The following is a 27,755-nucleotide window of genomic DNA, read 5'->3' as shown; positions in this document are numbered from 1 at the left end:
TATCAGGCAGGTCACCTAACTAGTGCTGATCAGACGAAGCCTGATTGACTGGAGAGCCAAAACTATAATTAAGCCTTGGTTTGGTGAATGGGGCTTAGCATAAGCGACTCCATTTGGGGCCTGTTCTCGTTTTTTTTTAAAAATAACTTCCTGAGGGATCTAATATATTTACAGTCCAGACCCTGGAAATGTCAAAGTTCAGAGGAAAGAGTGCTGGCTGTGAAGCAAGATAGATGAGCTTGAATTCCAGCTCCACCCCTTAATGAATGCTTCTGATCACTTTTTACGAGTTACCTAAGTTTCCAAGGATCAGCTAAGCCCGGAGAATGGGATTGACAATATCCACCTATACGGTTGTTGGGAAGAATAAATGACACCTTGCGTGCCAGGTGCCTGGATACAACAGATGCTCAATTAACTAATCTCCAATAGTTAATTAACCAATCAGTCGCTGGTGTTATTGGCCACCCATGCCCCGAGTCTTGCCAAATCATGGGTTCATTCTAACAGCGTCTCGTTGGCGGGAAGCTTTCCAGGCTGCAAAGGGCAAACCCCTCACCTTCTCGGAGAGAGGGTGAAATGAGACGGGGTCTCTTTAAGAGCCGGCAGGGCGGGGCGGGCGCGGGGCTGGAGGCGGTGCGCGGAGGCGGGCCCAGTCGCTGGGCCGAGCTTTCGCCGACGTGCGCCGGAAGGAAGGTCATGCTCGGTGGATTCGCCCGCGGGGCAATGCTGCTGCGGACGCTGCGGAGCTGGGCTTCCTGGGCGCTGCGCCGCGACAGGCCCGGGAGCCCCGCCTCCAGCCCGGGGTTGCCAAGGGCGCAGCGTTGGGCCTGGCCTCGGGGTAACGCGTCTCTCAGTTCCCTTTGCTGGCGTCCCGGAGGCGGCCCTCAGCCCCACTCCGCGCCCTCAGCTCGCGGAACCTGCCTGAACCCGAAACCCCTTCTCCGAGGCGCCGGGATTTCCTCGGTCGGCCTGGGGGGAGGGGCGGGGCGGTCGCTGGCTGGTGTCCCAGACGCCAGCCGGCAGGGAGCGGGTGGGGCCTTGGGGCTCCGGGCCCAACTCTTGTTCGGAGCTGGGGAGCCCGCTAAGAGCGGAAATAACCCTCCACCCCCACGGTTCCTGGGCCCATTCTGTGGGCCTTGGGGGAGATGCCGGCGAGCGGTGGATGCGTTAGGCTCGGTGCGCTGTTTCTCCCGCTGGGAGTGGAGACCCTCCCCTTCAGAAGTGAGAGCCCCTGTTGTGGCCAAGTTCTGGCGTTCTTTGGCCTCGGGGTGTTCAGTGGCACCTGAGAACCCCTGTGGGGTGGGTGGGCCGCGATGTCAGCCCCGGGCCTGCAGGAGAAGCCTGAGTCCTGTGCTGAAACCCATCGCTGGGTTTCAGTGGCCCACCCGCCAACCACTCTTTCCTCGGAGCTACGAGTGGAGGTAACTCTGCGTTTTAACTAGCTGGACACCCATCGGTGAGGATCATAAATATAAAATGTGTGGAAAGTGGAAAGCAGAATATACTAAGTGACCAAAACTGAGCACAGTTGGGGCCCTGACGTGCCAACAGGACCCCGGCGGCAGTTTCAGTGTCACACAGGTAGATAGCAGTGGTAGGCCTGCCTCCGTCCACCTAGGGAGGGTCCCAGGTGTCACTGGAAAACATTTTTAGGCCAGGGAGCAAGCATAAAAATTACTGTTTTTGTCGTGGTTTAGAAAATTAGGACAAAGAAGAGTAAGCTATTTTTTAAATTTTTAAAAAAATTTATTTATTTATTTATTTTTGGCTGTGTTGGGTCTTCGTTTCTATGCGAGGGCTTTCCCTGGTTGTGGCAAGTGGGGGCCACTCTTCATCGCGGTGCGCGGGCCTCTCACTGTCGCAGCCTCTCGTTGCGGAGCACAAGCTCCAGACGCACAGGCTCAGTAGTTGTGGCTCACAGGCCTAGTTGCTCCGCGGCATGTGGGATCCTCCCAGACCAGGGCCCGAACCTGTGTTCCCTGCATTGGCAGGCAGATTCTCAACTACTGCGCCACCAGGGAAGCCCAAGAGTGGGCTATTTAAAACTAAGTTAAAAAATTGATTTCCTTTCTTTTCTAGATAAAGGTAGAGAAAATGAAAAAGAGAAAAAATCAGTGGTAAGTCTCCCTCTTATGTGCACTCTTTCCAGTGTAGGATTATATATGTGTAATAAACACCACGCATAATACACACATGTTTTGAGGAGGGGAGTGAAGTTTTTTTTAACTATGTGCACATAGTTAAGAAAACGAATACAAGAGGATCTCCAGGGATAAGGAAGTCTGTCTCCACTCCTGGGCCCCAGACTCCCTCCCCAGAGACCACCTCTGTTACTAGTTTCTGGTATGTCCGACCTGAGAATCTACACAGGTGGGAGAATACATGTATTCATAGCCTTTAGGTGGATTTGGACTATTAGCTTGATGAATGATTACAAAGAGATTTGAAAAGTGGAAGTTTAGTTTGACTGGGTTAGTGGGTGGCAGCCTGGCTGTGAGGGCAGGTCTGCTGACCGCTGCCCCCAGAATACCAATGCTGAGACTGGTGGGTGGGGGAGGGATAACAGAGAATTCATGGGGGTCCACAGACGAGGGTTCCACCAGTGCAGTGACTTGGAGGTGCTAGCTCTGGGGTGGGACTGTGGCTGGTGTGAGGTTGAAGGTTAAAGGAGGGTCAAACTGGACATGCCCATGGGGTGTTTAAGACTTTAGCAGGCTGCGGTGGGGAGCAGTATTTCGGTCACTGTTGATCCAGAGGCTCAGTTCCTTAAGGGAGCTGGAAGTTGGTAGATATGGCTGGAAAGGGATTTGCTTGGAGGGTGTGGGCAGGAGTACCTTGGCTGGGATATGCAGAAGGCGGAAGGTGTGGGGAGGCCCCCTGGGGTATTTGGGGTGATGGAGAGGGCCTGGGAAGGAGTGAAGTCACACGGAGAGGACTGGTGATGAAAATGCTTGAGATTTATGGAAGTTTGTTGAAACTAGAGGTGGGGTGGTGTATGGCGTAGGCATCATAGCAGGGGGAAGGGGTTGGTAAGTTGAGCTGGATGGGAACTGATGCAGTATTGTACTATTAATTATTGAGCTAGCATTGTTGTGAGCCGGGCCTGTCCTAGGTGCTTTCTGGGTGTGGTCTGTTATCCCCCAGACACACAGTAGGTGGTCCATGGGAAGTGATGTGGAGCCTGCGTTCAGGCCCAGGGCTGCTCTTAGTCATTCAAATCCTCTGAGTTCCTGTGTGGACCTGGGGACCTGGGAATCCAACAGCCCCTGTTGTTAGTGAGCCTGTGGTTGGATGGGGGGGATGGCAGTGAATAGGACAATGGTGGATCTGGAACAACAGGGAGTCGGGGCAGGGCTTCTAGAGGATGATGACTGAGGGGAGACTTGAGGCCTCCTGGGAGAAGGAGGAGAGGGCGAAGCAGGAGTGTTGGAGCAGAGGGAACTGCAGGGGTAAGTCACAGAGGGATGAGAGACTGAGGCTTGTGGCCAGTCCCAGAGAGGTGGCTGGGGAGGGCCTGGGGGTCAGGAAACAGGACCGGAGACAGATCCCAGCTCCCGGAGCCACTGAAAGACTTTACCAGCTGTGATCTGGTTTGCGTCTCAGGAAGAGGTGGTGGACCATGGATAGGGGATGAGGGACCTGGCCGGGCTGGACTGGAGGGGGAGAGGCCAGAAGGGAGGCTGCTCCCACAAGGAGGGTTAGAGACCTTAACTAGGGGCCAAGGAGACAGGCCAGGTTCTGCAGGTGAGTAGGAAGTGGGGCCCAGAAGTATTGCTGAGTTGCTGGGTGAGGAGAGAAGATATCCAGGGCCTTGAGGGTGTCTGGGTGGATGGTGCAGCCTTTCCTGAGGACAGGAACGGGAAGAGAAGCCATATGTGGGTGTTGGGGGGTGATAAATTGAGGTGCCCATGGGACATCCCATGGGATTGGACAGGACAGGGAATATCTGGGCTGAGCTGCAGCTGCGAAGTGAGTCACCACCACAGAATTACAAAATAAATTCCAAAGTCGGGTTAAAAAGAAATGACTGATGTTTTCAGGTGAACAAAGTCTGAACAGACATTTCCTGAGTGAATTTATTAATGGCTAATAAACATAAGAAAGTGCTCAACCTCCCTAACAGAGAAAGAATGCTTTGGGAGATGGAGTGATGAAAGCTGTGGATCAGACCTCAGACTTGGTTCCAGTCCCAGCTCTGCTCTTGGGGGTGGATAAGTCCTTAACCTCTTAGAGCCTCAGTTTCCCCATCTGTGCAAATATTCATAGCTGTGATTGTTGTGAGGATCAATGTGACAATGTTTGCAAAGTACAGAACCCACAGGGGCTAATTTTATAGACATTATTATTATTAACAATGAAATTAATGAAGATTTAGGATGGGATATGCCCAGCATTGGCACAGTATGTTAATAGGCTCACTCTCATCCTTCTAAAAGGGGTGTGAATTGGGTCAGCATTTTGGAGGGTAATTTGGCATCATGCATCAACAGCTGTAAAAACTCACTTATCCTTTGATGCACTGATTATATTTCTAGAAGTCTGTTGAAGGGGATAATCAGAGCCAATGACAAGGATTTATGTACAGGAATGTTCACCACAGCACAGCTTATCATATCAAAAAAATGGGCGTCACAACACAGTTTTATAATAAAAGTAACTGGACAGAATGTAACATCCAACAGTAGGGATTTCAATAACACATTCCTTGCAATGAACAGGAAAGAAACAGTCTGTGCAGAATGATGTCTAGGTTGAGCTCTTTTTAAATATCTAGGAAAAGTTGTTTCCTTTAAAGAACAACAATAAAAATAAAATCCACTGGTGCCCTGACGGGGTCTCCCTTTTGCACATTCACTGTGTTTTCTTGTGCTGAAGGAGTAAGCTGACAGGGAGCCCGGATTGGAGGGCCAGGCCTCTGTTGAAACTGCGATTGTCCGTCCAGCTCTCCTAGGTAGCCGTTAGGATCAAGGCAGGAGGAAATCTTTGCAGCCAACTGAGAGAGAGTCCAGTTGCTGACGAGAGTTTGTAGAGGTGGGGCAAGGTGAGACAGCCCACCGTGCCCCTGTGTTTTATGCAGGGTGTGACTGAGGCTCCACTGGGGTCATGAGAAGGGAGTTGCCAGGCCTAGGTGTGAATTCTAGCTCTTTCCCCCGCCAACCCTGGCACCTGGGGCAAGTCACTTAAGTGGCCCACGTTTCTCTGTGGGTGCTTCCAATCTGGGTGTAAAGGTCACTGTGCAGCAGGACAGGTCCCCTCTGGCTGTGTGTACCCCAGGGGACATGTAATATGTGTTGTCAAGGGCAAGTTTGTCTTCTCACATATGTGGAACTGCCCATTTCCTCTCGTGGTCTGATGGAACCAAAGCCATTTGGCCCGTGTCACCAGCAGTCCTGGCTGAGCAGCGTTTTGTCAGAATTGCTGGGCAGCAGATTCAAGGGTCCCAACCCAGAGTCTGATTGAGAGGGTCTGGGTGCTCCGCTGGTGCTTCTGGAGCAGGGTGTCTGTGGACCACTCGTTGAGAAACCCTGCCATGGGTCCGTGGTACTCAGCTTCCTCCATATTGAAATCACCTGGAGAGCTTTCCAAGGTACTGAGGCCTGAGTCCCACCCTGAGATCATGCCAGAATTGGCCTGGGTTGTGGCTTCCTTTTGTGGATTCTTAAAAGTTCCCAGGTGATTGTAGCACATACGTAAGACTGAGAACCACAGCTTCAGTTGCTTTCTTTCCCTGCAGTGGGGAACTTGTAGGAGGCTCCTTGTCTTTCTTATGGGTAGACTCCTCCCACCAGTGCCAAGACAGCCCCTTCCCCCCAGTACACTTAGTGTGAGCAGAGTGAACGTTCAAGCTCTACTCCTTGCCTTATGCCCTTCTAGACCTCATTTTTCTCTTCTGTGAAAATGTTAGAACCCGCTTCTCAGGTTCTGGCAAGGTTAAGTGCAGGATTGGTGTATGTTGCCCATCTTAGTCCTTTTCTCCTGTCCTCATACCTTCCAGTCCACGGCCAAGCATGTTTTTCTGCACAGAGCAATGCATTAGGTTCTAGGTAACGTACACACGCTTCCCATCCTTAAAGCCATTAGGTTCTGGTGAAGGAGGCAGGACATTTAGGCCTAAAATCTAATAGTCTGAGGAGTTGAGCTAGGGAAGGGCAGAGCTAGTGCGGCCGAGGGCAAGCTGTGTGGGGTCTAGGGGTTGACCTCAGGGAGTGTCTGTCCCGGAGGGCAGTGGCCTGGTGGCCAGCAGCGGTGGGCCTGGAGCCTGCCACTGAGGGGAAGGATCGGGTGGTTGCTATTACTAACAACAGGACCCTGGGGGTTTCCTCCAGAGGGATTTTCGTGTACACACTGGAGTCTTGGGCTGAACCAATTATGCTGTTCACCTGAGCCCTTCCCTAGAAATTCTTCCTGGTATTCCCCCAGGCACTCGATTTCTGATCCTAACATGCGTTTGTCTTTTGCTAGATATGTGTCGAGGGCAATATTGCAAGCGGGAAGACAACGTGCCTGGAGTTCTTCTCCAACACAGCTGACATCGAGGTACAGCTTCCACGCCAGGTTTGAAGGAACCTGCAAAAGCTTGGTGCATTTATAAAGGGTGCAAACCGGACCTGCCCTATAGAAATGTTGCTGGGGGAATGCGTCCTGTGTGAGAGGAGGGAGAGGCCCCTTAGAAGCTTGTGCCTGGTTTTCCCCCAGGTTTTGCTCCACACACCCTTCTCCTTGGCTGATTCTGCTCTGTCACCTCTCACTGTAATAAATCTTAGCTATGAGTATGACTATATGCTGTATCCTGTGAGTCCTCCTAGTGACTTCTCAGACCCGGGGAGGCGGGCGTCTGGGGGACTCCCGACACACCTGTCCTGAGCTGTGTAACTCTCGCTGACACTTTAGAAGCACGTGTATTCTCACTGAACACCTTGGAGCCAATGTACAACAACAATACCGTCAGCAAGGAGAGTGAACAGCTAATGAGGGTAATACTCTATGCCAGGCACTGTGTTGAGGCATCGTTATATTATCTAATTGATTTCATTCTTACAGGAGTAGTCTCTATGAGACAGGTCCTGTTATTACTTCAGTTGCAGAGGAGGAAGCTGAGGCTCAGTGAGGTGACATGGCTTGGCCAGGGTCGCATGGCTAGTGCGTGTGATGCCATGTCCCAGCCCAGGCTGTCTGCTCCGGGGGCCATGCCCTTGTTTGGCTCTATAGTATGCAGAGCTTTTTGGCTTTAGGAAAACCACCCAGCCTTCAGATCTCAGCTCTGCTCTCTGACCTCCCCAGCTAGGTTACCCTCCATGGTGTAGGTTCTTCTGGCTCCTCTGTATCCTTTTTGTTTTGTTTTGTCTTGTTTATTGTTTTTTGTTTTTTTTTGTGGTACATGGGCCTCTCATTGTTGTGGCCTCTCCCGTTGTGGAGCACAGGCTCCAGACGTGCAGGCTCAGCAGCCATGGCTCATAGGCCTAGCCGCTCCGCGGCATGTGGGATCTTCCCAGACCGGGGCACAACCCCGTGTCCCCTGCATCGGCAGGTGGACTCTCAACCACTGCGCCACCAGGGAAGCCCTGTATCCTTATTTTGTACTACTTCTCGGGGTTTGAAAATATGTGTTGCTTTCTGTGATGACCTGATTAATGTCTGCTTCCCCAGTAAGTTTAAAGTTGAAAGCATGAAAGCAGGGCTGGGGTGGTTTTTCTCTTGCTGAATCCTTGGCACCCGGCACAGTGGGTGCTCAGTATTTGTTGAGTGACAGTGCCACAGATGGGGCACAGGTCAAGGCTGCCTGTGTCCCAGCCTCTGGTGGGCCTGAGTGGTACAGCATATGCTACTCAGGGGACAGGACCAGAGTGCTGAAGACCCAGAAGAAGGAGAGGGAGGTTGGAAGGAACAGGGAATGATTCACAGAGGAAGGGATATTTGAACTGGATTCTGAAGGATGTATAGGAGTTTTCCATGTAATGAAAGTTGAGGTGAAATGAGGTGAGGTGGGCATACTGGGCAGAACAACAGCATGAGCAAAGGCACAGAGGGGTAAAAGGTGGGGGGAGGTTACTCTTCAAGGGTCCCATGCATTGCTTTCCTTTGGTCTCTTGTGACCTGTGGCACCTACTCACATGGACTTGAAGGTCCACAGAGGGATCCGGATATTCTCAAAATCTTGGCCCCAAGAGCACCATTTACTTATTTATTTATTTTGGCTATGCAGGGTCTTAGTTGCATCAGGCGGACTTCTTAGTGGCGGCATGCATGCGGGATCTAGTTCCCCCACCAGGGATCGATCCCGGACCCACTGCATTGCAAGCACAGAGTCTTACCCACTGGACCACCAGGGAAGTCCCAAGGGCACCATTTAAATCCTTTCCGGCACACACCTGCACAGCTTAGGGAGGCTACTAAAGAAACAGGACTCTTTGCCGTCAGTGTGCCCAACACAGAGATCAGAGGGAGGAAAGGGAGGCGGAGCATACTGCCAAGGTCGCTGGAGAGCCCCCAGGCCGGAAGCTGGGTGCAAGCTGCAGCCTGAAGTGCGAGAAGCAGCCTCCCTCGTGGCTTCTCTCACCTCCCTGCCTTCCTGATGTGCTGGGCAGTAAGGGGCAGGGTGGAACACGTGGAGGGGGGATTGGGAGAACCCACTTGCCCCCGGGAGCTCCTGTGGCGGCAGGAGAAGTGGCGTGTGCATATGCTCGTATACAGGGGTGGGCAGAGTGGTTCTCAAGTCATTTCTCGAAGCTGCGCCTGGAGCCACATCTGCATGGAGTTGTGGCCTCGCAGGGAGGGTTGCTCCACTATTTTGGCCCACTCTGGGCGCCCAAATCTTGACTCTCTCCCCGATCCCACCCCTAACACGAGCTTTCACAGAGCTCAGAACTGAGGAGCAGCAGCTCTCTGATGTTTTCTTTCCTGACAGGTGTTAACGGAGCCCGTGCCCAAGTGGAGAAATGTCCGAGGCCATAATCCTCTGGTGAGTGTGGTGTTCTATGCGTGAACCGCCAGCTGCCCCTTAAGTGTGCAGGAGCAGCGCTGCTGGTGCCTGAGCCTGCACCCTGTCCAGGCGTGTCCTTGCTCTTTGCTGGGTGGTGGGGGAGAGGGAGGGGACAAAGGGAAAATGGCGGCATGTCGATGGTCTGAGGTCAAGGTTCTTTGAGGCCTGGCTGGGCATGTAAGGAGCCCAGGGACCTCCTGTCAGCTATCCCAAACTATCCCAAGTGGTCGGCCCCAGCTACCGGGGGGTCTTTCTCCTGCTGCTCATTCTTACCCCACCCTCCCCTAGAAGAAACCCAGGTCTCCTCAGGCCTAACCCCCCAGGACCTGTGCCTAAGTAACTAGCTTCCTTGGTAAACCTCTGATTGGGGTTTGCACTTGCCAATGCCCAGGGGCTGCCTCAGGCTCACCCTGAAGCTACCAGTCTGCTTTCCCAAGGGTGGACCTAGCAAGTAGGGGCTGTAATGTGCCTGTGCCCCTCCCACCTCCTTCCCGTTCAGAAGGCTCAACTCTGGCTGCTTGAAAGAGGTGGGTGGAGTCTGGGTCCTGTAAGAGTGAGCTCAAGAAAGGGATGCTGGTTCTGGGCTCCTGTCCCATGATGGAGGAACGATTAGTTTCTTTTTTCAGGTAAGGAAACCATGGCTGAAATAGGTTGCCCAAGGTCACACAGCTGGTAAATGACAGATCTAGGTTTGAACCTTGGACTAGGGGGAGCCTGTGCTGTCCCGTCATTTCTAGCAACACAAATGGCATCTCCTTGTGTGGGTCTTTAGACTCTGAGTTCCACTAAGGGCAGGGACTGTGTCTAATTTGGCTCACCGTTTTTTGCTAGAACATAGCACAGTGCTGAGCACTTAGTAGGTGCTTGTTCACTGATTGATTCAGCCAGTATTCATTGCATGCCTGCCATGTGCCAGACACTATTCTAGACGCTGGGGCGGTGAGCACCTCGAAGCTTCTGCTCTGCTGGCCCTAATATCCCAGTGTGGGGAGGCAGAAGGCAATTAAAAAGTGTGTGAAATGGCCGGTGGTGACAGGAGCCAAGAAGGCATCTAAAGCAGGTAGAAGGATATTATTTAAATGAGGCAAAACCTCTCAGAGCTTTCGAATAAAGAATCCCAGAGACCGGAAAAGACTTTCACCTCTCAGCAAGGCGGAGAGGATGGAATGCCAGTCGTGGGCATACAAGGAAGCTCAGAAACATTCCTGTCTTCTAGGAAACCGAGAGGAACCAGGGCTGGATTGTCATGTAAGACAACTAGAGTTGCAGACGTTAGGGGTTAGAGGTGACATTCACAGGACCCAGTCCCAGTCTCAGAAGTCTGAGTATCCGTGGCACAAAGAGCATTGCCAATGACAGTTTTATAATAAAAAAAAACAATAGAATTAGATATTTTTACACAAGTTTCCACTCTAGACAGAGGAGCAAGATTGATAGTTTTGTGAAAAGTCTCAGGTCATCACTTTATCTGAATCGGTTTTCTGATGCAGAAAGGTCTTTTTTTCTGCAGCTGTCAGGCAAGAGGGAGTGTTCCTCCTAACTTTTCTGAGATTCTTTCACCCGCAGTTAGGAGTTAGCAGTTTTCAATGCAGAGCACCGGAGTTTCATTAGTTAGCACCAAGAGAAAAAGAAGCAAAAATGTGGAAAAGAGCAGAATAGGATTTTTTTTTTTGCGGTACGCGGGCCTCTCACTGCTGTGGCCTCTCCCGTTGCGGAGCACAGGCTCCGGATGCGCAGGCTCAGTGGCCACGGCTCACGGGCGCAGCCGCTCCGCGGCATGTGGGATCTTCCCGGACCGGGGCACGAACCCGTGTCCCCTGCATCGGCAGGCGGACTCTCAACCACTGCGCCACCAGGGAAGCCCCAGAATAGGATTATTAGCAAGTGGAACATGGAGCAGGAAGTATTTTGTATCTACACGCAGTAGAGAGTGATTGAGGGGGTGGATTCTGTTTTAGAGAGGATGGTTGGGAAGGCATCTCTGACAAAGTGACATTTGAGCAGAAACCTACACAAAGCTTGGGAGGGAGCAGTGCAGGTGTCTGGGGGAGAGTGTTCAGACAGAAGGCACAGCAGATGCAAAGGCCCTGAGTTGAAATCACACTTGGGTGTTTGGGTAACAGTAAGGAAGCTCATGTGGTTGGAAGCTCACAGAGCCAAAGGAAGAATGGTTGGAGACAAGAGAAGATGGAAGTGATTGTCTAGGGCCCTGTGGGCCTTGGTAAGGGCTTTGGATTTCCTTGTGAATGCAGTGGGAAGCCAGGGAGAGTCCTGAACAGGGGAGTGATGATAACTGGCTCCTGTAGTATAACAGGCTCACTGGTTGCCGGATAGAGAGCAGGCTGTAGGGGCTCAGTGAACGTGATTGAATGCCTGAATGATTGCTCCCTGGGACTTTATATAGGCTTCTATTATAGCTGTTCCCAGGCTGTCCTGTAACTGCTCCAGTGTCTGTCTCTGTCCACTCTGTGACCGGGCTGGGAGTCCTACAGATAGAGCACTGCATTCTCCCCTCTTTAGGGTCTGATGTACCAGGACGCCTGTCGATGGGGCCTCACGCTGCAGACATATGTGCAGCTCACCATGCTGGACCAGCACACTCGTCCTCAGGTACATTTCAGATGCTTGGTTTCAACCTTCTTTTTTTTTTTTTTGTGGTACGCGGAGTACCACTCTCACTGTTGTGGCCTCTCCCGTTGCGGAGTACAGGCTCCGGACGCGCAGGCTCAGTGGCCATGGCTCACGGGCCCAGCTGCTCTGCGGCATGTGGGATCTTCCCGGACCGGGGCACGAACCCGTGTCCCCTGCATTGGCAGGCGGACTCTCAACCACTGCGCCACCAGGGAAGCCCATGGTTTCAACCTTCTTAAACACAGTTTTCTTCAAATGAGTGGCATGTGGTTGCCAGGAAGGGAAACCTCACAAGGAAGCCCCACTGGGCCTTCAGAGCTGCTCAGCCTTCTCTGTCTCTGGGGTGAAGGTCTCTGTTCCTACAGCTCTCTGAGGACCAGCCTCCAGTGCCCCCACCCACCAACCTCAGCTAGTCAAGAACTTGCTATGATGCCATGTAAGCCTGAGTCTTCATGACCCGATCGCTCCTGGGCTCAACTCACTTTAACTCAGCTCTTCTCAAAGTGTGGTCCCTGTACTAGGAGCAGCGGCAGCACCTGGAAACTTGTTAGGAATGCACATTTTCTGGCCCCATCCTGGACCTGCTGAATCAGAAATTCTGAGGTGAGGCCCAGCAATCTGGGTTTTATCAAGCTCTCCAGGTGATTTTAACATATCCCTTATTTGTTTGCAAATTTGTTTGCATGAGAGCTGCTGATCTAACCTTCACAAGGCTTGTTCACGTTCTCAGTTCAGGTTCTTGAGAGAAAGAATCTGATTGGCTCAGCTTGGGTCAGGTGTCCAGCCCTGGTCCAGTCAGGTATTGGGGCAGGTCACAAACACGGCCACTTAGGCCCCTTCCATCAGCAGGGTGTGAATAGGGGCAGAGTCTCTTAGAAGAAAGGCTGACTGAGAGATCCGATTGGCACCCGTGCTTCAGAATGGCAAGTACCACCTAAGAGACTGGCTTTGGAGGCTCTCCTTGAAGGAGACAGGAGATCCATCGGCCAGTTTCTCTGACACAGCCATTCAGTGGTTTGATGCAAGGCTGGGCACTTGCAGCCATAGCTATCATTCTTCTACAAATCTGTGTCTTTTAATAATAGAAAAAGATATGAGCAGAACCATATAAATTTCTATCTCCCCAAAAATCTGTCTAAAAGATCCATGTCAGAGTATGGTCTGAGGTTGGCCTGCAACCTGCTTCTCCTGGGTGGGCACTCGATTGCAAATGTAAATTGTATCTAGTATATCTGAATATAACGGGCTGTGTGTGTGTTCCTCTGTTTAAGGAAATCTATCAGGAAGGAGGCAGAGAAAGAGAGATGGACAGACTAGGAAAGAGGAAGAGAAGGAGAGAGGGATAAATGGGGAACTAGCAAAAGATGGGCAGCAGAGAGTCATAAGTAAGGAGAGGACTGAAAAACAGAAAAGAAGGCAGATGGACAGATAGACAAATAGGAGAGTCAGGAAATTCCTGGGTTATGGCTTTAAATCAGCCTCCGATTTGCTGGTCCAGGCCCCATTGGATGCTGTGGGCCAGGCTGAGTGAGAGCAGTGTTTGTCCACTTGGTGTCAAGAGTAAGAGCACCTCCGGCTTCCCAATGGGACACTGGACAAAGGGAAAGGCCTTCTGTGGAGGGTGTGTGCATGCTGGCAGAGAGGGGCCATGTCAGTGTCGTCCTCCCTCTTCCTGGGCACAGTCCTTTCCAGTTTTGAAGGGCTGCAGTGATCCCCAGCCAGCCCTGTGAGGAGGTGGTGAGGTTGGCAGGCATGCTGGTGGGGTTCCATAAAGCCACAGCCCAGCTCTCTCGGAGCTGTGCCTCCGCTTAAGCAAATGCATCCTATTTAGGTCCATGATAATCACCACGCTTTGTGCTTGCCACCACTTTCCCGGGGGGCACTTTGCAGTTTTTCTAGCACTTCCCCAAACCCACAGTCCAGTGGAGCCTCACCCCTCCTGTGAAGGAGGCTGCTGCTGACAGGCCCTCCACCCGGCCTTGCTGCACTGACCACTGAGATTCAGGGTATGGTGTGGGGAGGGTCCAGGGCCCAGGGAGCCTAACGTGGGACACACGGTTCTCTGGTGTCCACCTCCCTCTCCTGAGGCTTCTCAATTCTTGTATTCAGCATAGACCATAGGCAGGGGGAGCAACAGGCATTCTTCAAGGCTTCCTGACCCCTTCCTCTTTGCCTGAGTTAGTGAATCACTTTTTGTTTTCTTGTAGACGTTGCCTGTACGGTTGATGGAGCGGTCAATTCACAGCGCAAGATACGTTTTTGTAGAAAACTTGTATAGAAGGTACCGTAGTTTGCACAATCGATAATTTATTAAACCATTACATTTTTAGAAATGAAATTGAAACTTATTTATCTAATTGACACATACTGAGTACCTACTGTGTTGCCACAGTAACACTGTGTAACAACCAACCACAAGGCCTCAGTGACAGACAGCTCTCCGCGCTGATGGCTCGGCTGTCCAGGGCGGCCGGCCCGGCGGCTCTGCTGACCTTGGCTGGCTCAATGATATGTCCAGGGGTTGGCTGGTCTGGGGTGGCCCAGTGAGGGTGACTGGGGTGACTCATCTCTCATCTGCTTGCTGATCCTCCTTCTGGGACCGGCAAGCTGGCCTGGGCATTCACATCTCATGGCTATGGCAGATCAAAAGCACCGTAGTTCTTTTCAGGTCTCTGCTTCACGTTCGCTAACATCCATTGGCCAGAGCAGGTCACACCAGCCCACCCCAGTCTGAGACGGGGCAGGGCCCTGTGGGTTACATGGCAAAGTGGGAGGAGACAGGGAGGGGTGAAGAGTCAGAGCGACTAGAGCCATCAGTCCAGCAGTGTGCATGCTATTTGTTGTGGTTTCACTCACAGCTGTCTTCTGCCCTCATGGGAGCAGACTCTGTCACACAGACCTAGCTGGGGGGGCTTCTGGTGGCCCTCAGTGCTGTGGCCTCAGAGGTGTGGGGTCCTCCACTCCTGCGCTCAGTTGACTGCTGATGTTTGGGGGTCTTGGGGAATGGGCTGCAGCTTCTTCTCTGCGTCTCCCTTCTTGGTAGCTTTGAGCTTCACTCCCTCACAGAGCTGGTCCTGATATCTGCCTTCCACTCTCTACACCCTGCCTCCCTGTTCCCTCCCATCTGCAGCTGTGGTCCCAGCCTCCCTGTCTAGGTGGGTTGAGCCTCTCATTCTTTTTTTTTCTGTTATTTATTTTTGGCTGCGTTGGGTCTTTGCTGTTGTGCGTGGACTTTCTCTAGTTGTGGCGAGCGGGGGCTACTCTTAGTTGCAGTGTGTGGGCTTCTCATTGCGGTGGCTTCTCTTTGTTGTGGAGCACCGGCTCTAGGGTGCACGGGCTTTAGTAGTTGTGGCTCGCGGGCTCTAGAACTCAGGCTCAGTAGTTGTGACGCACAGGCTTAGTTGCTCCATGGCACGTGGGATCTTCCCGGACCAAGGCTCAAACCCACGTCCCCTGCCTTGGCAGGTGGATTCTTAACCACTACGCCACCAGGGAAGCCCCTCTTGTTACTCTTAATTACTTCTTTCTGTTGGTTTTCTTCGTGGTATTCAAGACAACTTCTAATTAGGTTGAACCGTATGAAATTATTAGCACTTGACCAATTTTGACCTACAAAAATGGCAGTTTTGGGCTTCCCAAAGTGGGGGCCCAGGGGGGCCAGGCCATCCGCCACTTTGGTTTCAGGGAGATGAGAGAAGGCAGTGCTCCTCAAACCCTTTCCCTGAAGTCTCCAAAGGCAGAGAAACGCTCACCCAGGCGGCCGCTTCCCTGCAGGTTTTCCCAGCCTGCGTACCCGAAGCAGCCGGCTAACTAACTGGAAATTTCTTTGAAGACTTCTCTTCGAAGTCTTTGCATTCTATCCCATAACATATCCCTGTGATTGTAACAACTGGTGTGCTCAGCATGTGGCTGGGAGTCCCCCTCACTCAGCCACACTCCCCAGAGAGCCCGAGTTTGGGCGGCAGAGATCCAAGGGCAGGGACACCAAGAGGCACCTTCCCAGTGCAGGCCATTCACTTGTGGGACTGGTCCAGCTTACCTGAGAGTAGGCACGGCTCATGTGGTTGAAGGGCAGGGCAGGGACCCGTGGGCAGGAGCTACAGTCGTTGTCCTTCCGTTTGAGCCCTCCAGGCAGCACTGAGATGGGCACTGTTGACCGCGTTTGGCAGACCAGGAACCACGTGGGGTTCGAAGGCCTTGCTCCTTCCTGGTTGGGCAGGAAACTGACCGGGGGGCTGACCTGCACCCTGCTATGTGGGGCAGCAGTGAAGGAGGAAGTGGTGAGACATCTAGATTTCTCTCTGTAAGGCCAGAGGCTTCAGGCCCAGGGGAGTTCCCAGTGTGCTGGCTCCGGGGGACCAGGCCTCTGCCCCTTTCCACCCAGGCCCTACACTCAGCTTCTCCCACAGACTCCATGCATCTTGTTAATGCACCCATGCTGCTTCCAGGGTGGGGCCCGAGAGCCTGCATTTGTAGCAGAAAAGCACCCTGGGTAGCTATCATCCTGCTGGTTGGCGTCACACTTGGAGGGGCAGCCTCCGAAGAAGGCAGCAGCCAGGTGGCCCGCAAGGGGCCGTCTGTGCCAATCATGGTCCTTACCCCTGGGAGTTTTGCCCCGTGGCTTCCTTGGGGCCTCACCTGGGCCTTAGGGGTCGTTGAAAGCAAGACCTGCGGGCTGTCTTTGTGGGGGTCCGTGGGGCAGGTGGCCAGCCAGAGTGAAAGTTCTTCGTGGAGCAGGATTTCCTCAGCTTCCTGCACCACCTGCAGTTTCTTCATTTCACATTTGTGGCTTCAGATTTTGGTTGTTGGGGGTTTTGTTGTATTACCTTTGTTTTCAGGGTCTCTGGGTGTATTCCTAGGTCAGGAGTGAGGCAGCTGTAGGCCAAAGGTTTTCTTTTTGGAGGCACAGTAAACGGTATTTCTAGCCAGAGCTAAAGAAGTGACAGGTGGGAGGAAGGGTAGGATGTGGGCTTTCTTCTTGGTCACTTTCATTAGAAACGCAGCTTCTCTCCATGCAGTGGGCCTTCCACAGTGAAGTGGTGCTGCGAAAGTAGATATTTCCATGCCCCTCAAATACAGATTACCATCATTTTGAGCCTAAACCAAATGACGCCTAGAACTGGGTTTGGCTGGATCCTTTGCTCATAGCCAGAATAGGATGTTTTGGTTCCCACCTGTGGAAGTTCAGCTGGGTACTGGGAACCACAAGATGGCTTGTGTTGGGTGTCAGCTCTTGCCTGGGAGCTTGTGTGGGGACAGCCCTTACACAAGGCAGGGGGTGCATGGTTGCTGCCCCTTCAGCCTTGGGGTTGGCCCTTCTCTCTTTCACAGAAGCCCTTGCAGCCTTGGCTTGGAATCTGGAGGGACTGGGATGGAAGGAAGTACGGTAGGCGTGGCTTTGCTGTCTGCAGTTGCAGGCTCGGGTGCCCAGAAAAGCCCACATTCTGCAATTCTGCATCCCCCAAAGCCAGATTTCTGGAAGGGCTTTCTTGCCTTTTGGGCCTTGGACAAGTGAGGAGCTACTCCAGGGAGAGACCCGCCTCTTCCGCCCGCATCCTCACCCCAGCGAGTTTGGGGTGCGCAGAACATACATGCAATTATGCCACCAGGGGTTAATTGCCAACAAGGAAGATTCTGGTTCCACAGTCTCCTTAAAGACTTAAAGAACCAGAAGGACTTCTGAGGTGTGGGCACTGTGCTGGAATGAACAGCTGAAGGTGGCGAGAAAGACTCAGGCAGCTAAAGCGGCCATGCAGGCCACTGTGTGGCCCGACCCTGTGGGCTAATTGAACACAAAGGTTTCACAGGATTGCCTGGTTGGTGTTCTCTAAGAACAGAAGGAAGGGAATTGCATGGGGCCCAGCTGGGGAAGTGACACACTGACTCACCTGGGGCTGCGGGTTGTGGACATCCATTAAGGCCCTGCGTTTGGAACAACAGGCGGGTCCTCCTGCTGCCCTGATGGGCCCTGGGGCTTGGACTCCTCCTCACTCTAGGCCAGACTGGGGACTCACTGCCTGTGTCATGGGCCTGCGAGCGGTGGCTTTCCTCAGGCTGAGGCTAGAGAGACACTGGACGGGCCCAGGGGCAGCCCCCTCAGCTGACAGACGGGGCAGGTGGGGTTGGGGCACGTGGTGCAGCCAGGAGCGTATGGGTTTGGGGGCCGCCGAGAGCCAGGCTTCAGTCCCTGGCTCAGGGCTGGGCTGAGCTTCTCTGGGCCTCAGTTTTCCTCATCTATAACTTGGGGCTAAAATTGACCTCACAAGGTCTTGTGAGAAACAAAAGAATGTCATGTGCACAAGGAGGCTGGCATTTGAGTGTGTGATTTCAGTTTCAACCCGTGCTCTCTGGGCCTCGGGGAGGGCGGCAAACCGTGCCAAACAAAACAGCAGGATTCGTGTGGACTCGTGACCTCAATTTTGCCCCCCTAGGATAAGGGAAAGGCACCATGAAACCCCCTCAGTCCACCGTTGGTGGGTCTGCAGAGAGGTGCTGCCCTCCGTGTGTTCTGTGGAAATAAAAGCAGTGCCTTGGTGGTGGTGCTGGGCGCCCCATTCTCGAGGCAGACAAAGGAGGAGCCGGGCAGATTCCTAGGAGGAAAACTGCAGATACAGATAAAACAGCGCCCACTGCCTGACATGCCTCAGAATCATGGAAGGCAGCTTCCGTTTCCTCACTCCGCTCAGCCGGTGGCCAGTTGTCCTGGACCCCCCAGCACATGGCTCCTGGCAGTCTTGGAAGGGTTTTCTGGAGGTCTGCCTGCCGACCCTGCCCTCAGGGAGGCTGCCCCGGAGCCGTCTAGAGGACCTCTAAGGAGAGCATTGGGAAGGGAGGACCGGGAGGACCTGCTTCCTCCCGGGTTTGCCTGGGCCAGGTGAGAATGGGAGGTTCCTGAGCCACCCAGGAGGTGTCTGTCCTAAGACCACCTGGGGCCGATTTCCAGCAGAGCAGTGGCTCTCAGGCCCCAACACTTTTTGTGGTGTCAGTTGGTTTGGTTTTAGTTAACACTGTGCTACCTATGTCCTGAATTGTGACTCAGTTCGGTGGCCACAGCTAAGGGTATCCTCCCAGCTCTGGGATTTGACAGAACCTCCCTTGAGCCTTACAGACACCGGTGAAGTCCTCTGGGGCAGTCTCACACCAGCTGTCCAGCGTTCATGACGTGGGAGGCTATTGGGCAACTTTCCCTCCATGTGTGCTGCTCACTGGCCCGCACCCTTGAGTTGCCAGTCTGTGCTGTGTGCCCAGGCTGCGTGTTCGGTGGAGCGAGTGGGGCTGATCAGCAGCTTCTTTTTGGCAAATCCTCATTCCCTCGGAGTCAGCTTTGTTCCAGAGAAGGAAAACATGTCAAGAAGAGTGGTTTGGTGTCTGAATATCAAATACTCTCAGCTGCAGCTAACTGCAGCCCAGCTCAAAGTAGCCTGAACACTGAGGTTGTCACGGGCTGTCTTAACAGCAGGCTTTGGTGTTGGTTTCATTCGGTGGCCCTAGTGCTGTTTCTCTCTGTTTTCCTACTGTCTTGTTTGTGTCCTCAACATGAGTCCCTCTTGGTGACACAACGCCTGTGGCAGAACCGGGCTTCTCATTGCTGGCCAGAGGGTGGATGTCTTGCCAGTGGCTCTCCTCTAAGCATGAGGAGCAAACCTCCCTCATGTCTCACTGGTCAGGTTGGGCCCTTTGGCCTGGGCTGATCAACTCAGCCTGGCCAGCGGAGAGGACGTCCCTCAGACCAGTTGGTTTGCTCTGAAGCTTGGGCTGCGGTCAGATTTCCCTGAACACTCAGGCCTGTGGGATGGACCCTGAATAGACCATGGGCTACTTTTAAGGAGGTAGGAGGAAAGAATTGGGGGATGGGCAACCATATGAGCTGTGATCGCAAAGTTGTTACCTTTAGTATCTGAATTTTGGTCCCTTCTGCAATGTCCTGGGACTTCCTCCCTCTCCCCTCCCCTACAAAGCCTCCCCGACTTATTCGTGGGGGCGGGTGCTGGTCCTCACACGTTAGTCTGCTCTGGTCTCCCTGCTGAAGTCTGATGCCTGAGACCCCTCAAGGCGCCGACAACTGCCCGTCTGCCCCTGCTGTTCTCCCGGGCACCCTGCATTTTCCTGCTGCTCTGCCAGGCACAGCTCTTCTGCGCTGAGGGCGTCTGGTGGTCTCAGGGACTAGGGGAGGATGTCCCCCTCCAGTCTGTGCCCCGCCCCATCGTTTGGGCCCCCAGGCAGGGCTGCTTGAGCTTGTCATCTTCAGAGCGCCTTCCTCCACGCCCATCCTGCCCCCTCACCCAGGTGGGAGTCAGTTCACCACCCGTGGCGGGGGCAGCTGCAAACCACCCACTCCACTGGCCTCTTTTCCCCGCCTTCCCTTCCTTAGTCAGCAGTCAGAAGACCCCCAGCTGCACACAGCTCAGGCACCTTCACTCGCCCGTAGCCCGCCTTGCCAAACCCAGTTCTGAGTGGATCCAAGATGATATTCAAGACGGGTGGAGGATGTTGAAAGGAATTCCTCTCCTGGGCCTTTGAGGGTCACCCCACAGCTGCCTGGTTTGTTTCCTCCAGCTGCTGCCCCTCCTCCCGCTCTTCCCTGCTCATTTCCTCCAGGGCAGAGGACAGACGCCAGGTCTCTCTCACTTGTGGGCTTCTTCTTCCTTTCTTTCTTTTTCAGTTATTACTTAAAATATGTAGTAATTTCCCCCCACCCCCGCCCCGAATTGAAAACTAGTATGTTGTTAAATTTTGGAAAATACAGAAAGAGATAAAGAAAAAAATGTCTCCCATAATCCTACAGTTCAGAGGAAAGCACTGTTAACCTTTTGGTGGTTTTCTTTCCAGTCTCCTTTCAAAATGTGTGGATGAATACTCTTGAAAGTATGGTTGGGTCGTGCTATATGCACAGTTTTATATCCTCCTGTTTTCATTGAATAATGAGAATTTGATTGTGAGCATTTTCCACGTCATTAAATATTATTTTATAGCATCGTCTTTCAGTTGCTGTGTGGTTTTCTTTAGATAGATGTACCATGATTTAGTTTTTCATTATTTTTTAAATAGTGCTATGGAGGGCATCCACGATTGTTTCCACAAAATAAATTTCTAGAGGTGAAACGGGTTTGCTGTTCCACCTCCCAGCCTGAGCGCTGTCCGTGTTCTCAGGGGACAGGCTTCACAGCCCCTTCCTTGGTTTGGAGTTCAAATCCCAAATGAATTCTCCCCTCGGGCAGTGCCAAGATACTCGCTGCATTATACCATCGACCGTCCCTGGGCAGCGGGAGGTCGGGAGGTTTCGGGTCCTTGTCATCACTACCCGCTCAGTATCACGTGATTACACTATGTCATGGTTCCCTTGGCAGTGCCCTTTCAATAAAGGCAGTGCCCAGATGTTTTGGGGGAACGGCACAGCCCAGGAACTTTCTCATGGGGTAATAAAACCCTTATAACTCTCGTTCCAGTGGGAAGATGCCTGAAGTGGACTATGTGGTCCTGTCGGAATGGTTTGACTGGATTGTGAAGAACATCGACGTGTCCATTGACTTGATAGGTGAGACAGTCCCTCCCTGGCCTCCCTCCCCTGGGCCCAGTGAGGAGGTGGTTGGCTGGGCCTCAAGCAGCAGGGGTGGAGGGCAGGGCCCTCACCATAAGCAATTCTTCCCCTGCCTTGACTCAGCCTTCTCCCAAAGGGCAGATAGAATCTGGGGCTTTTGGTCCCTCCTGGAGAAGCACCCTGGCCAGTTCCTCAAACTGCTTTCCCCTCGGTCCGTTGTGATATGATGGGTTTTTTCTAGTTTGTAAAGGAGGGAGGAGGGACAGAACCTGGACCGTTACTGAGACGGGCCGGGTGCCAGGCCCTGTGCTAAGCTCTGGCAATGTACGGAACCTGTTCAGCTTCACAGTGACCCTGTGGGGCTGGTGATGTGGAAAGAGAATGAAAGTCAGGATGAGGGTCAAGAAGCCTGTTTGGCCACACAGCTGGTCTGCCTCTCCTGCTCAGGGCTGCTGGTAGATGTTTCTCTCCACGCCTTGCCCACACGCCTTCCTTCCCCCTACCCCCTCACTTTCACTTCCAAGCCATGAACAGAGTAATTAAAGCCACATATATGTTTTTTAAAATCTTAGTTTATCTCCAGACCACTCCTGAGACCTGTTACCAGAGGCTAAAGATGAGATGCAGGGAAGAGGAGAAGGTCATTCCACTGGTAAGAGCCCCTTTAACCTGGGGAAAGGTGCAACTTCATCCTGTCCTGGCCCCACCCTCTGTGAGATCATTGTGCTGTTGTTTCAGGGAGAGAAACAGGAACTGAGCACGTTGGAGGGTGAACTCTGACTTCCTCTGAGCTGGAGACCCTGTGCGGTGTCCAGGTCTGCTTCACTCCCTGTGGCCCCAGACTCAGTGGTGGGCACCCCCGGGGCTCAGAGGCGTCCCTTCTCCTGTTCCCACCCAGGTGTCCCCAGGACTTGTTTGGTCCACCTCCTGAAAATTGCTTGCCTTTGTGCCGTCCCCTGGATCCTCGCTAGGACGTGCCCACTTGCTCGCTGTTGCATTGCCAGTGCTTGGCACAGTGCCTGGCTGGGAGGTGAAACTCACTAGTGTCTGCCCAGTGCCTCACCCTTCTGGGTTCTGGCTCAGGGCCACATCAGCTCTAGTCAGGGCTGTCTAACAGGCTTGGACTGCTCTCCTTGCCCTGGTCTCTCACTATCCACATCCCCCTCAGAAATCCATCCTCCACACTGCTGCTTGGGTGATGTTTCCAGTACAGAACACCACGCATGCAATCCCCTAACCCCACCCTCTTCGGTGCCTCACCACTGTCTAGGATAAAGTCCCCACTTGTAGATGCCATCCGAGATCCTGCGTGATTGGCTTCATCCCCTTCCACTCCCTGCCTTTCATGCTCTGGCCATAAAGAACTAGTTGTGGCTACACATGCTCTCTCTCTCTCTCTTCTCCTCTCTCCCCCTCCCCTCCCCCCTCCCCTTTCCCCTTTCCCCTCTCCCTTTCCCCTTTCCCCCTCCCTTCTCCCCCCTCCCCCTCCCCCTCCCCCTCCCCCCTCCCCCCTCCCCCCTCCCCTCTCCCCTCTCCCCCCTCCCCTTTCCCCTTTCCCCTTTCCCCTTTCCCCTCTCCCTTTCCCCTTTCCGCCTCCCTTCTCCCCCCTCCCCTTTCCCCTTCCCCCCTCCCCTCTCCCCTTTCCCCTCTCCCCTCTCCCCCCTCCCCTTTCCCCTTTCCCCTCTCCCCACTCCCGCTCCCCCCACCCCTCACCAGGGAGTTACACAAATGTACCTTTGCCATAGTGGTTTCTTTTGCCTCAGGTGTCACTTCCTCCAAGAAGCTTTCTCTGACCTTCCCTCTACTGTGGTCCCCCAGCCTCTGTGCTTATTATGATCACAGCCATTAGGACAAATATTCTGAAACTATTTCTTTATGTGTTTGCTCCCCATCCCTCAGAAAACTACCATGAACTTTTTAAGATTAGATCTTATTCCCTCTGCGTCCCTAGAACGTGTCCCAGGCCTTGGCACCTAGGGGTTGCTCAGTTAATATTGATCGGAATGCCCCATGTGAATGCCACTGGAAGTACACAGACAGAGGCTGGGCAAGCATTTACTGGGATATCATGGGGGTCTGAGCCCAGGATGGGCTGGACTGGGGTCCTAGAAGGCCAGTCCAGTTCCTGAGGCCCACCCAGCCTTGTTTGCCCCAGGCACCAGCAAGGTGGATTCCAGCCATGAAGGCCCAGGCCTCGTTCTGCGCAGCTGCTTTGAAATCTGGAGACAGGAGTGATTAGAGGAAGGGTGAAATGGGGCGGGGCTGGACCAAGCTGGGATGGGGCATGGCAGCTCTGTGCAGTGACCCAGACGTTTGGAAGAAGTGACAAATCTGGAGTCTGTGCAAGTCATTGTCGAGGACATTGTCTTAATGGTTTTGACAAGGCCTCCAGGGCAAGTCTGTTGTTGCCAAGGGAGAACTTGGTGGTGGATAAAGAGGCAGCAGTGTGGTTTACCCGAGAGCCTCAGGGCTGGGAGTAAATTGCTGCTTGAGGAGGTGTTTGCCTGTGGCTGAGAGCACCAGGGCCTGCTTGTGGGAGAGTGCCGTCCAGTCCTACCGGTTGCGCAGGCATGGATGCCCTAGGGGTGGGTCTGGGCCTCTTTTCCCTTGCGTTTCACCTTGTCCTCCTTCTGAAGTTTGCCCTTAAGCTTTCAAGGATCAATAGGTTACAAGTTGTCTGTTGGGGTGAGAGCAGCCAAGTGGCGCTCCTGGGCCAGTGAGGGTCATAGTCCTCTTGGTGGGAAGGACGGAGGGAGGGTTCAGAGGCTTCCCAGGCCCCTGTGAAGAAACAGAGGCCCTGCTGATGGAGAAGTGGCAGGAAACGAGAGCAGCCAGGTGGGAGGATATGTCCGAAGCGCCAGAGGAGCAGAGTGCGCTGGAGGGATGGGCAGGTGGCCAGAGGGATGCTTCTGCCTGTTGCGACACCTGGGCTGGCTGACAGAGTGCTTGGCCACGTTTATCATTGTCCACCTGAGCCAGGTTGGCTGTTGCGGGTCCTTAGTCCAAGCCACTGCCCTGTGGTCATTGACATTCACCTAACCTGCCCCTGAGACCCCTGGAGGGGAGAGGTCTTCTCCCTGTGTGCTCCCGACAGCCCTTGCATTTTTACCCCCTCCGGCAGGAATACCTGGATGCTATTCACCACCTGTACGAGGAGTGGCTCATCAAAGGGAGCCTTTTCCCCGTGGCGGCCCCTGTTCTGGTAAGCCCCCCTAACAGGGCAGGAGACTTTTCTAGAAGGAGGAGCGACTCGGGGGATGTCGGCCACTCTGCAGCTGGAGAATTTGAAAGAAGGAAGCGGGGAGGGTGGAAGGGACTCTGTCTCACAGTCCCTGTTCTGGACTGAGCCTTAGTGAGCTGGACAGACCTGAGAGAAGGTGACCTGTCCCAGTGTCATTACGCCGGTGGCACAGTAGCATCTGTTATCCAGCATTGTCAGCAAAGGAGAGTTCCAGATGGCTGGAGCCCCTGGACCTGGGTTTTGGCCTTAACCGCTTGGGGTGGTGGTCTTTCTGACATGCCCGTCCCTTCTCCAGCGGGTGGCAGGCCCAAAGCCTCATTGCACCTTTTCTTGGTGACCCAGGGCATCTGAAGGAACGTCAGTTGCTGTTCTGGTCTGTCACACAATGATGCCCCCTTAGGAGGTGCTGAGGTGTGTAGGACTGTTTGCCCCAGACTACTAATGCCTTTGAATTCCCCTGTTTGCTTTTTACCCTCCTTTCTCCTGCTGGCACTCACCATTTCTAACTGTGTTGATGCTTCTGCCCCATCAGTGTTTCCCCACTTCCTTGTCCCCTCGTTTTCTGATTTGCTGCTGCCAACTTTCTTTAGGCAGGCCGTTGGGTCCCTCGGACTGTTAGGAACGTGTGTACAGTGTGGGATCTGAGGGAGGGCCTTGCACAAACTTGTGTGCATGGCCTTGGAGACATCTGTCTGAGCTGCTCAAACACTGTACTCATGGCTCTTGCAGGCAGTGAGGTTGCTGGAAAGTGAGATATTACTGTACTGGATTTTTAAAGAAAATTTATTTTTTTCCCCTCATTATAGAAAAATGGTTGATAGCAAGTGATGATAAAAAAATCATTCATGAGCTTGCCGCAGGGACAACTATCGTGGATTCTTAAGTGAAAATATAGTTGAGAATGTGGATTGACCTAGAAACGGGAGCTGTTTGGCCCTAACCTTCCCTTTTCTCTGCCTGTGACCTTGGGCTTCCCTGCCTCTCCCTGCCTCATCCTGCCTGCCCCTGTCTCTCTCTCTTCATCAGTGAAGGGAGGATGATGTTGAGGTCAGGGGCAGCCCTGTGACCTGTGTGTTTAATTTCCAGGTGATTGAGGCTGACCACGACATGGAGAAAATGTTAGAACTCTTTGAACAAAACCGGCACCGAATACTAATTCCAGAGGATCGGAAGCTTGGTCCATAGGACGGGGAAGATCATGCCAGAGAAGTGCCCGCTGCTGCCAAGTTAGCTCTCACGAGGAGTTTGGAACAATCCACTCACGAGAGGGCTTTCTGTCTGGGCACATTTGTCTTCCTAATGGTCTTCTCTCCTTTGCCAGTGTCTTTATCCTGGGATTCTGGCCCTCGTGGGTAAATGACATGATGGGACCAATGGGTTTGTCGTGGCCCTTTGGTGTCGCAGCCTTGCATTCCCCCGGTGCTTCTCCTGGTGGTTTCCCACCTCTGAATCCCTCTAAATTAGGGAAGAGCCACCTGACTGACCCTGGGCTCATGGTCTCTAGCCCTTCAGACCATCCTCGAGGGCGAGGTAGTGGTCTTACATCCCAGGGGAGGAAGTTGAAGCTCAGACTGGCTAAGGGACTCCCCGGGGTCACACAGCCAGTGACAGTGGAGTCAGCACCATTCAGACTTCTGGTGACTCCCAAACGATCAATCTCTTGCCCCAGGCTGCCTCATCCCAAGAGCCCTGCCTTCCCTGCTGGAGAGCCCCACACGTGTGTGGGAGTGTGTGTGTGTAGCGGGGGCAGCGGTGCGTGCAGCCAGCATCTTCATTTTCTCCTTATTTGAGCAGCTCCTGAGGACAGTTAGCATTTCTAGACTCTCACAAAATTGTGTGGTATTTGGCTGGAGCCCAGCGTTCAGTGGTTCACTAGCGTGAGGCTGATGTGGTACTTACCACCTCATCATCGGGACTTCCCTGTCCTTAGGAGAATCGTGGTTTGGCTCCTGAATGGTGCTCGGTCTCCTTGGTGACGGAGGTCCTGCTTGAGCTGCTGCCGATTCCCCGGCAGGGCAATGGCCTATGGCGCCAGGCTGGTGTGCCCAGTGCTGTTCTGGGCAAGGGGCTGCCAGCCTGGCTTCTGAGGCTCCCTTCCTCCATAGTGGCCTTGTGTGAGGAGCTTCACCCTTGGAATTCCTGGGAGTTTGTGGCCCAGGGGAGAGACACAGTGGCCTTACGTCTTTTTGAAATGTTTTTCCATCCAAAGGGACACCATGGGCCCTAGGGCATGAACCATCTTTATTAGTTCAGAGAATATCTAAGCTCCGCTCAGCTGTAACAATGCACTGAAGGCACGGCTGTCTCCTGAGTCAAGTAGGAAGCAAGAGAAAGGAGGAACTTTCTCTTTGGGGACAGTCTGGGCAGGAAAGTTGGGGCTGGCAAGCAAAGGCTCTTGGAGCACTGGAGCTCCTGAATTTTGGAGGTGGGTGGAGAGAGCTTCCAGAAGGCTGTTGCAGACACGGGGAAGGATTGATTATGAACTTGGGGAAACAGGCCTTGGCCTCTCCCGAGTGGTGGTTGGTGTACCTGAAGGTTGGAAGGCCTCATCCCAGCCTCTGTGTGAGTGTGGCACCTGTGCATGCAGTTCTCTGACACTACATAGGTGACAGGTGCCCCGGGTGGCCTGGGCCCAGAGGCAGCGCTAGGAGGGCAGCATTCTGGCTTCCAGCCCTTTCTGGCTGGACTGACTCCTGGGCCGTGTGCACAGGGTGAGGGCGGCAGTCCGGTGGGGATGTGTCTCTCAGCCCAGATGTTGGTGATGGACCAGAAACCTGGGGGAGGCAGCGCCTCTGCTTCCAGGCATCTGGACATGCCAGGACCATCTTTGGGCCTTTGCAAACAGTCCAATTTCCCCTCAATTTGAGCATCTGTTTTGGGGGAAATGTGATTTAAAAAAAACAAAATCTTGCTCTGTGATAGCCAATAAATCCTTCACTTAAAACCTGGTGATAATTTTGGAGTGCTTCCTATGCCAGTGATTTTAGGCCCCTGCAGCATCCTTGTACCAGCAAGGTAATGTTTTAATTTTTAAACACTGTGTTCCTAACGGGATGTCCGGGTCCATAAGAGCTCTCTGTCCTCCCACTCCGGCACCTTGGAGAGGATGCTGTATGTACCCACAGTGGCTGGGGCCTGTCACAAAAATCTCCCAGCCCAGAGATGTCACAGGAAATGGCTAGAGCCCAGCCCACCAAGGGTTGCTCTCCCCCATGTGGCAGGCAGGGCTGGTGGTGGCAGGGATCACAGCAGTTATGAACACTGCTGAGAACCAGGGCAGGGAAAGGGCAGATGGCACGTGGTAGGCACGGGGCCCAGTTCCTCAAGCAGAGGGAGGCACTCCCCAGGGACTCCCAGGAACG

At 53.4% G+C, this 27,755-nt stretch overlaps 1 protein-coding gene across 8 annotated transcripts; it reads left to right on the top strand.

Moving 5' to 3' along the window:
- Nucleotides 1-666: 666 nt before the first annotated feature.
- Nucleotides 667-27,348, top strand: TK2 (thymidine kinase 2). 8 transcript variants are annotated; one of them, XR_010939208.1, is made up of 13 exons: nt 667-841; nt 2,083-2,120; nt 6,466-6,540; nt 8,909-8,962; nt 11,504-11,593; nt 13,822-13,895; nt 21,061-21,149; nt 21,725-21,804; nt 21,891-21,967; nt 22,051-22,182; nt 24,274-24,354; nt 24,736-24,804; nt 25,480-27,348. XR_010939208.1 is itself a non-coding variant. In XM_067720009.1 (10 exons), the coding sequence occupies exons 1-10, from the start codon at nt 700-702 to the stop codon at nt 25,576-25,578; spliced, it is 822 nt and encodes a 273-aa protein (XP_067576110.1). In that variant the 5' UTR covers nt 670-699; the 3' UTR covers nt 25,579-27,348. The 8 variants fall into 8 exon arrangements, 3 of the variants coding, with proteins under 3 accessions (XP_067576111.1, XP_067576110.1, XP_067576112.1); XR_010939206.1 differs by lacking the exon at nt 22,051-22,182; XR_010939209.1 differs by lacking the exon at nt 24,736-24,804 and having other exon boundaries at nt 25,480-25,526.
- The last annotated feature ends 407 nt before the right edge of the window (nt 27,349-27,755 follow it).

This window comes from Pseudorca crassidens, chromosome 20 (genome assembly GCF_039906515.1).
Source record: "Pseudorca crassidens isolate mPseCra1 chromosome 20, mPseCra1.hap1, whole genome shotgun sequence".
Taxonomy (NCBI): domain Eukaryota; kingdom Metazoa; phylum Chordata; class Mammalia; order Artiodactyla; family Delphinidae; genus Pseudorca; species Pseudorca crassidens.
The sequence above is the reverse complement of the archived record's forward strand: the minus strand, read 5'-3'. Positions and strand labels throughout refer to the sequence as shown.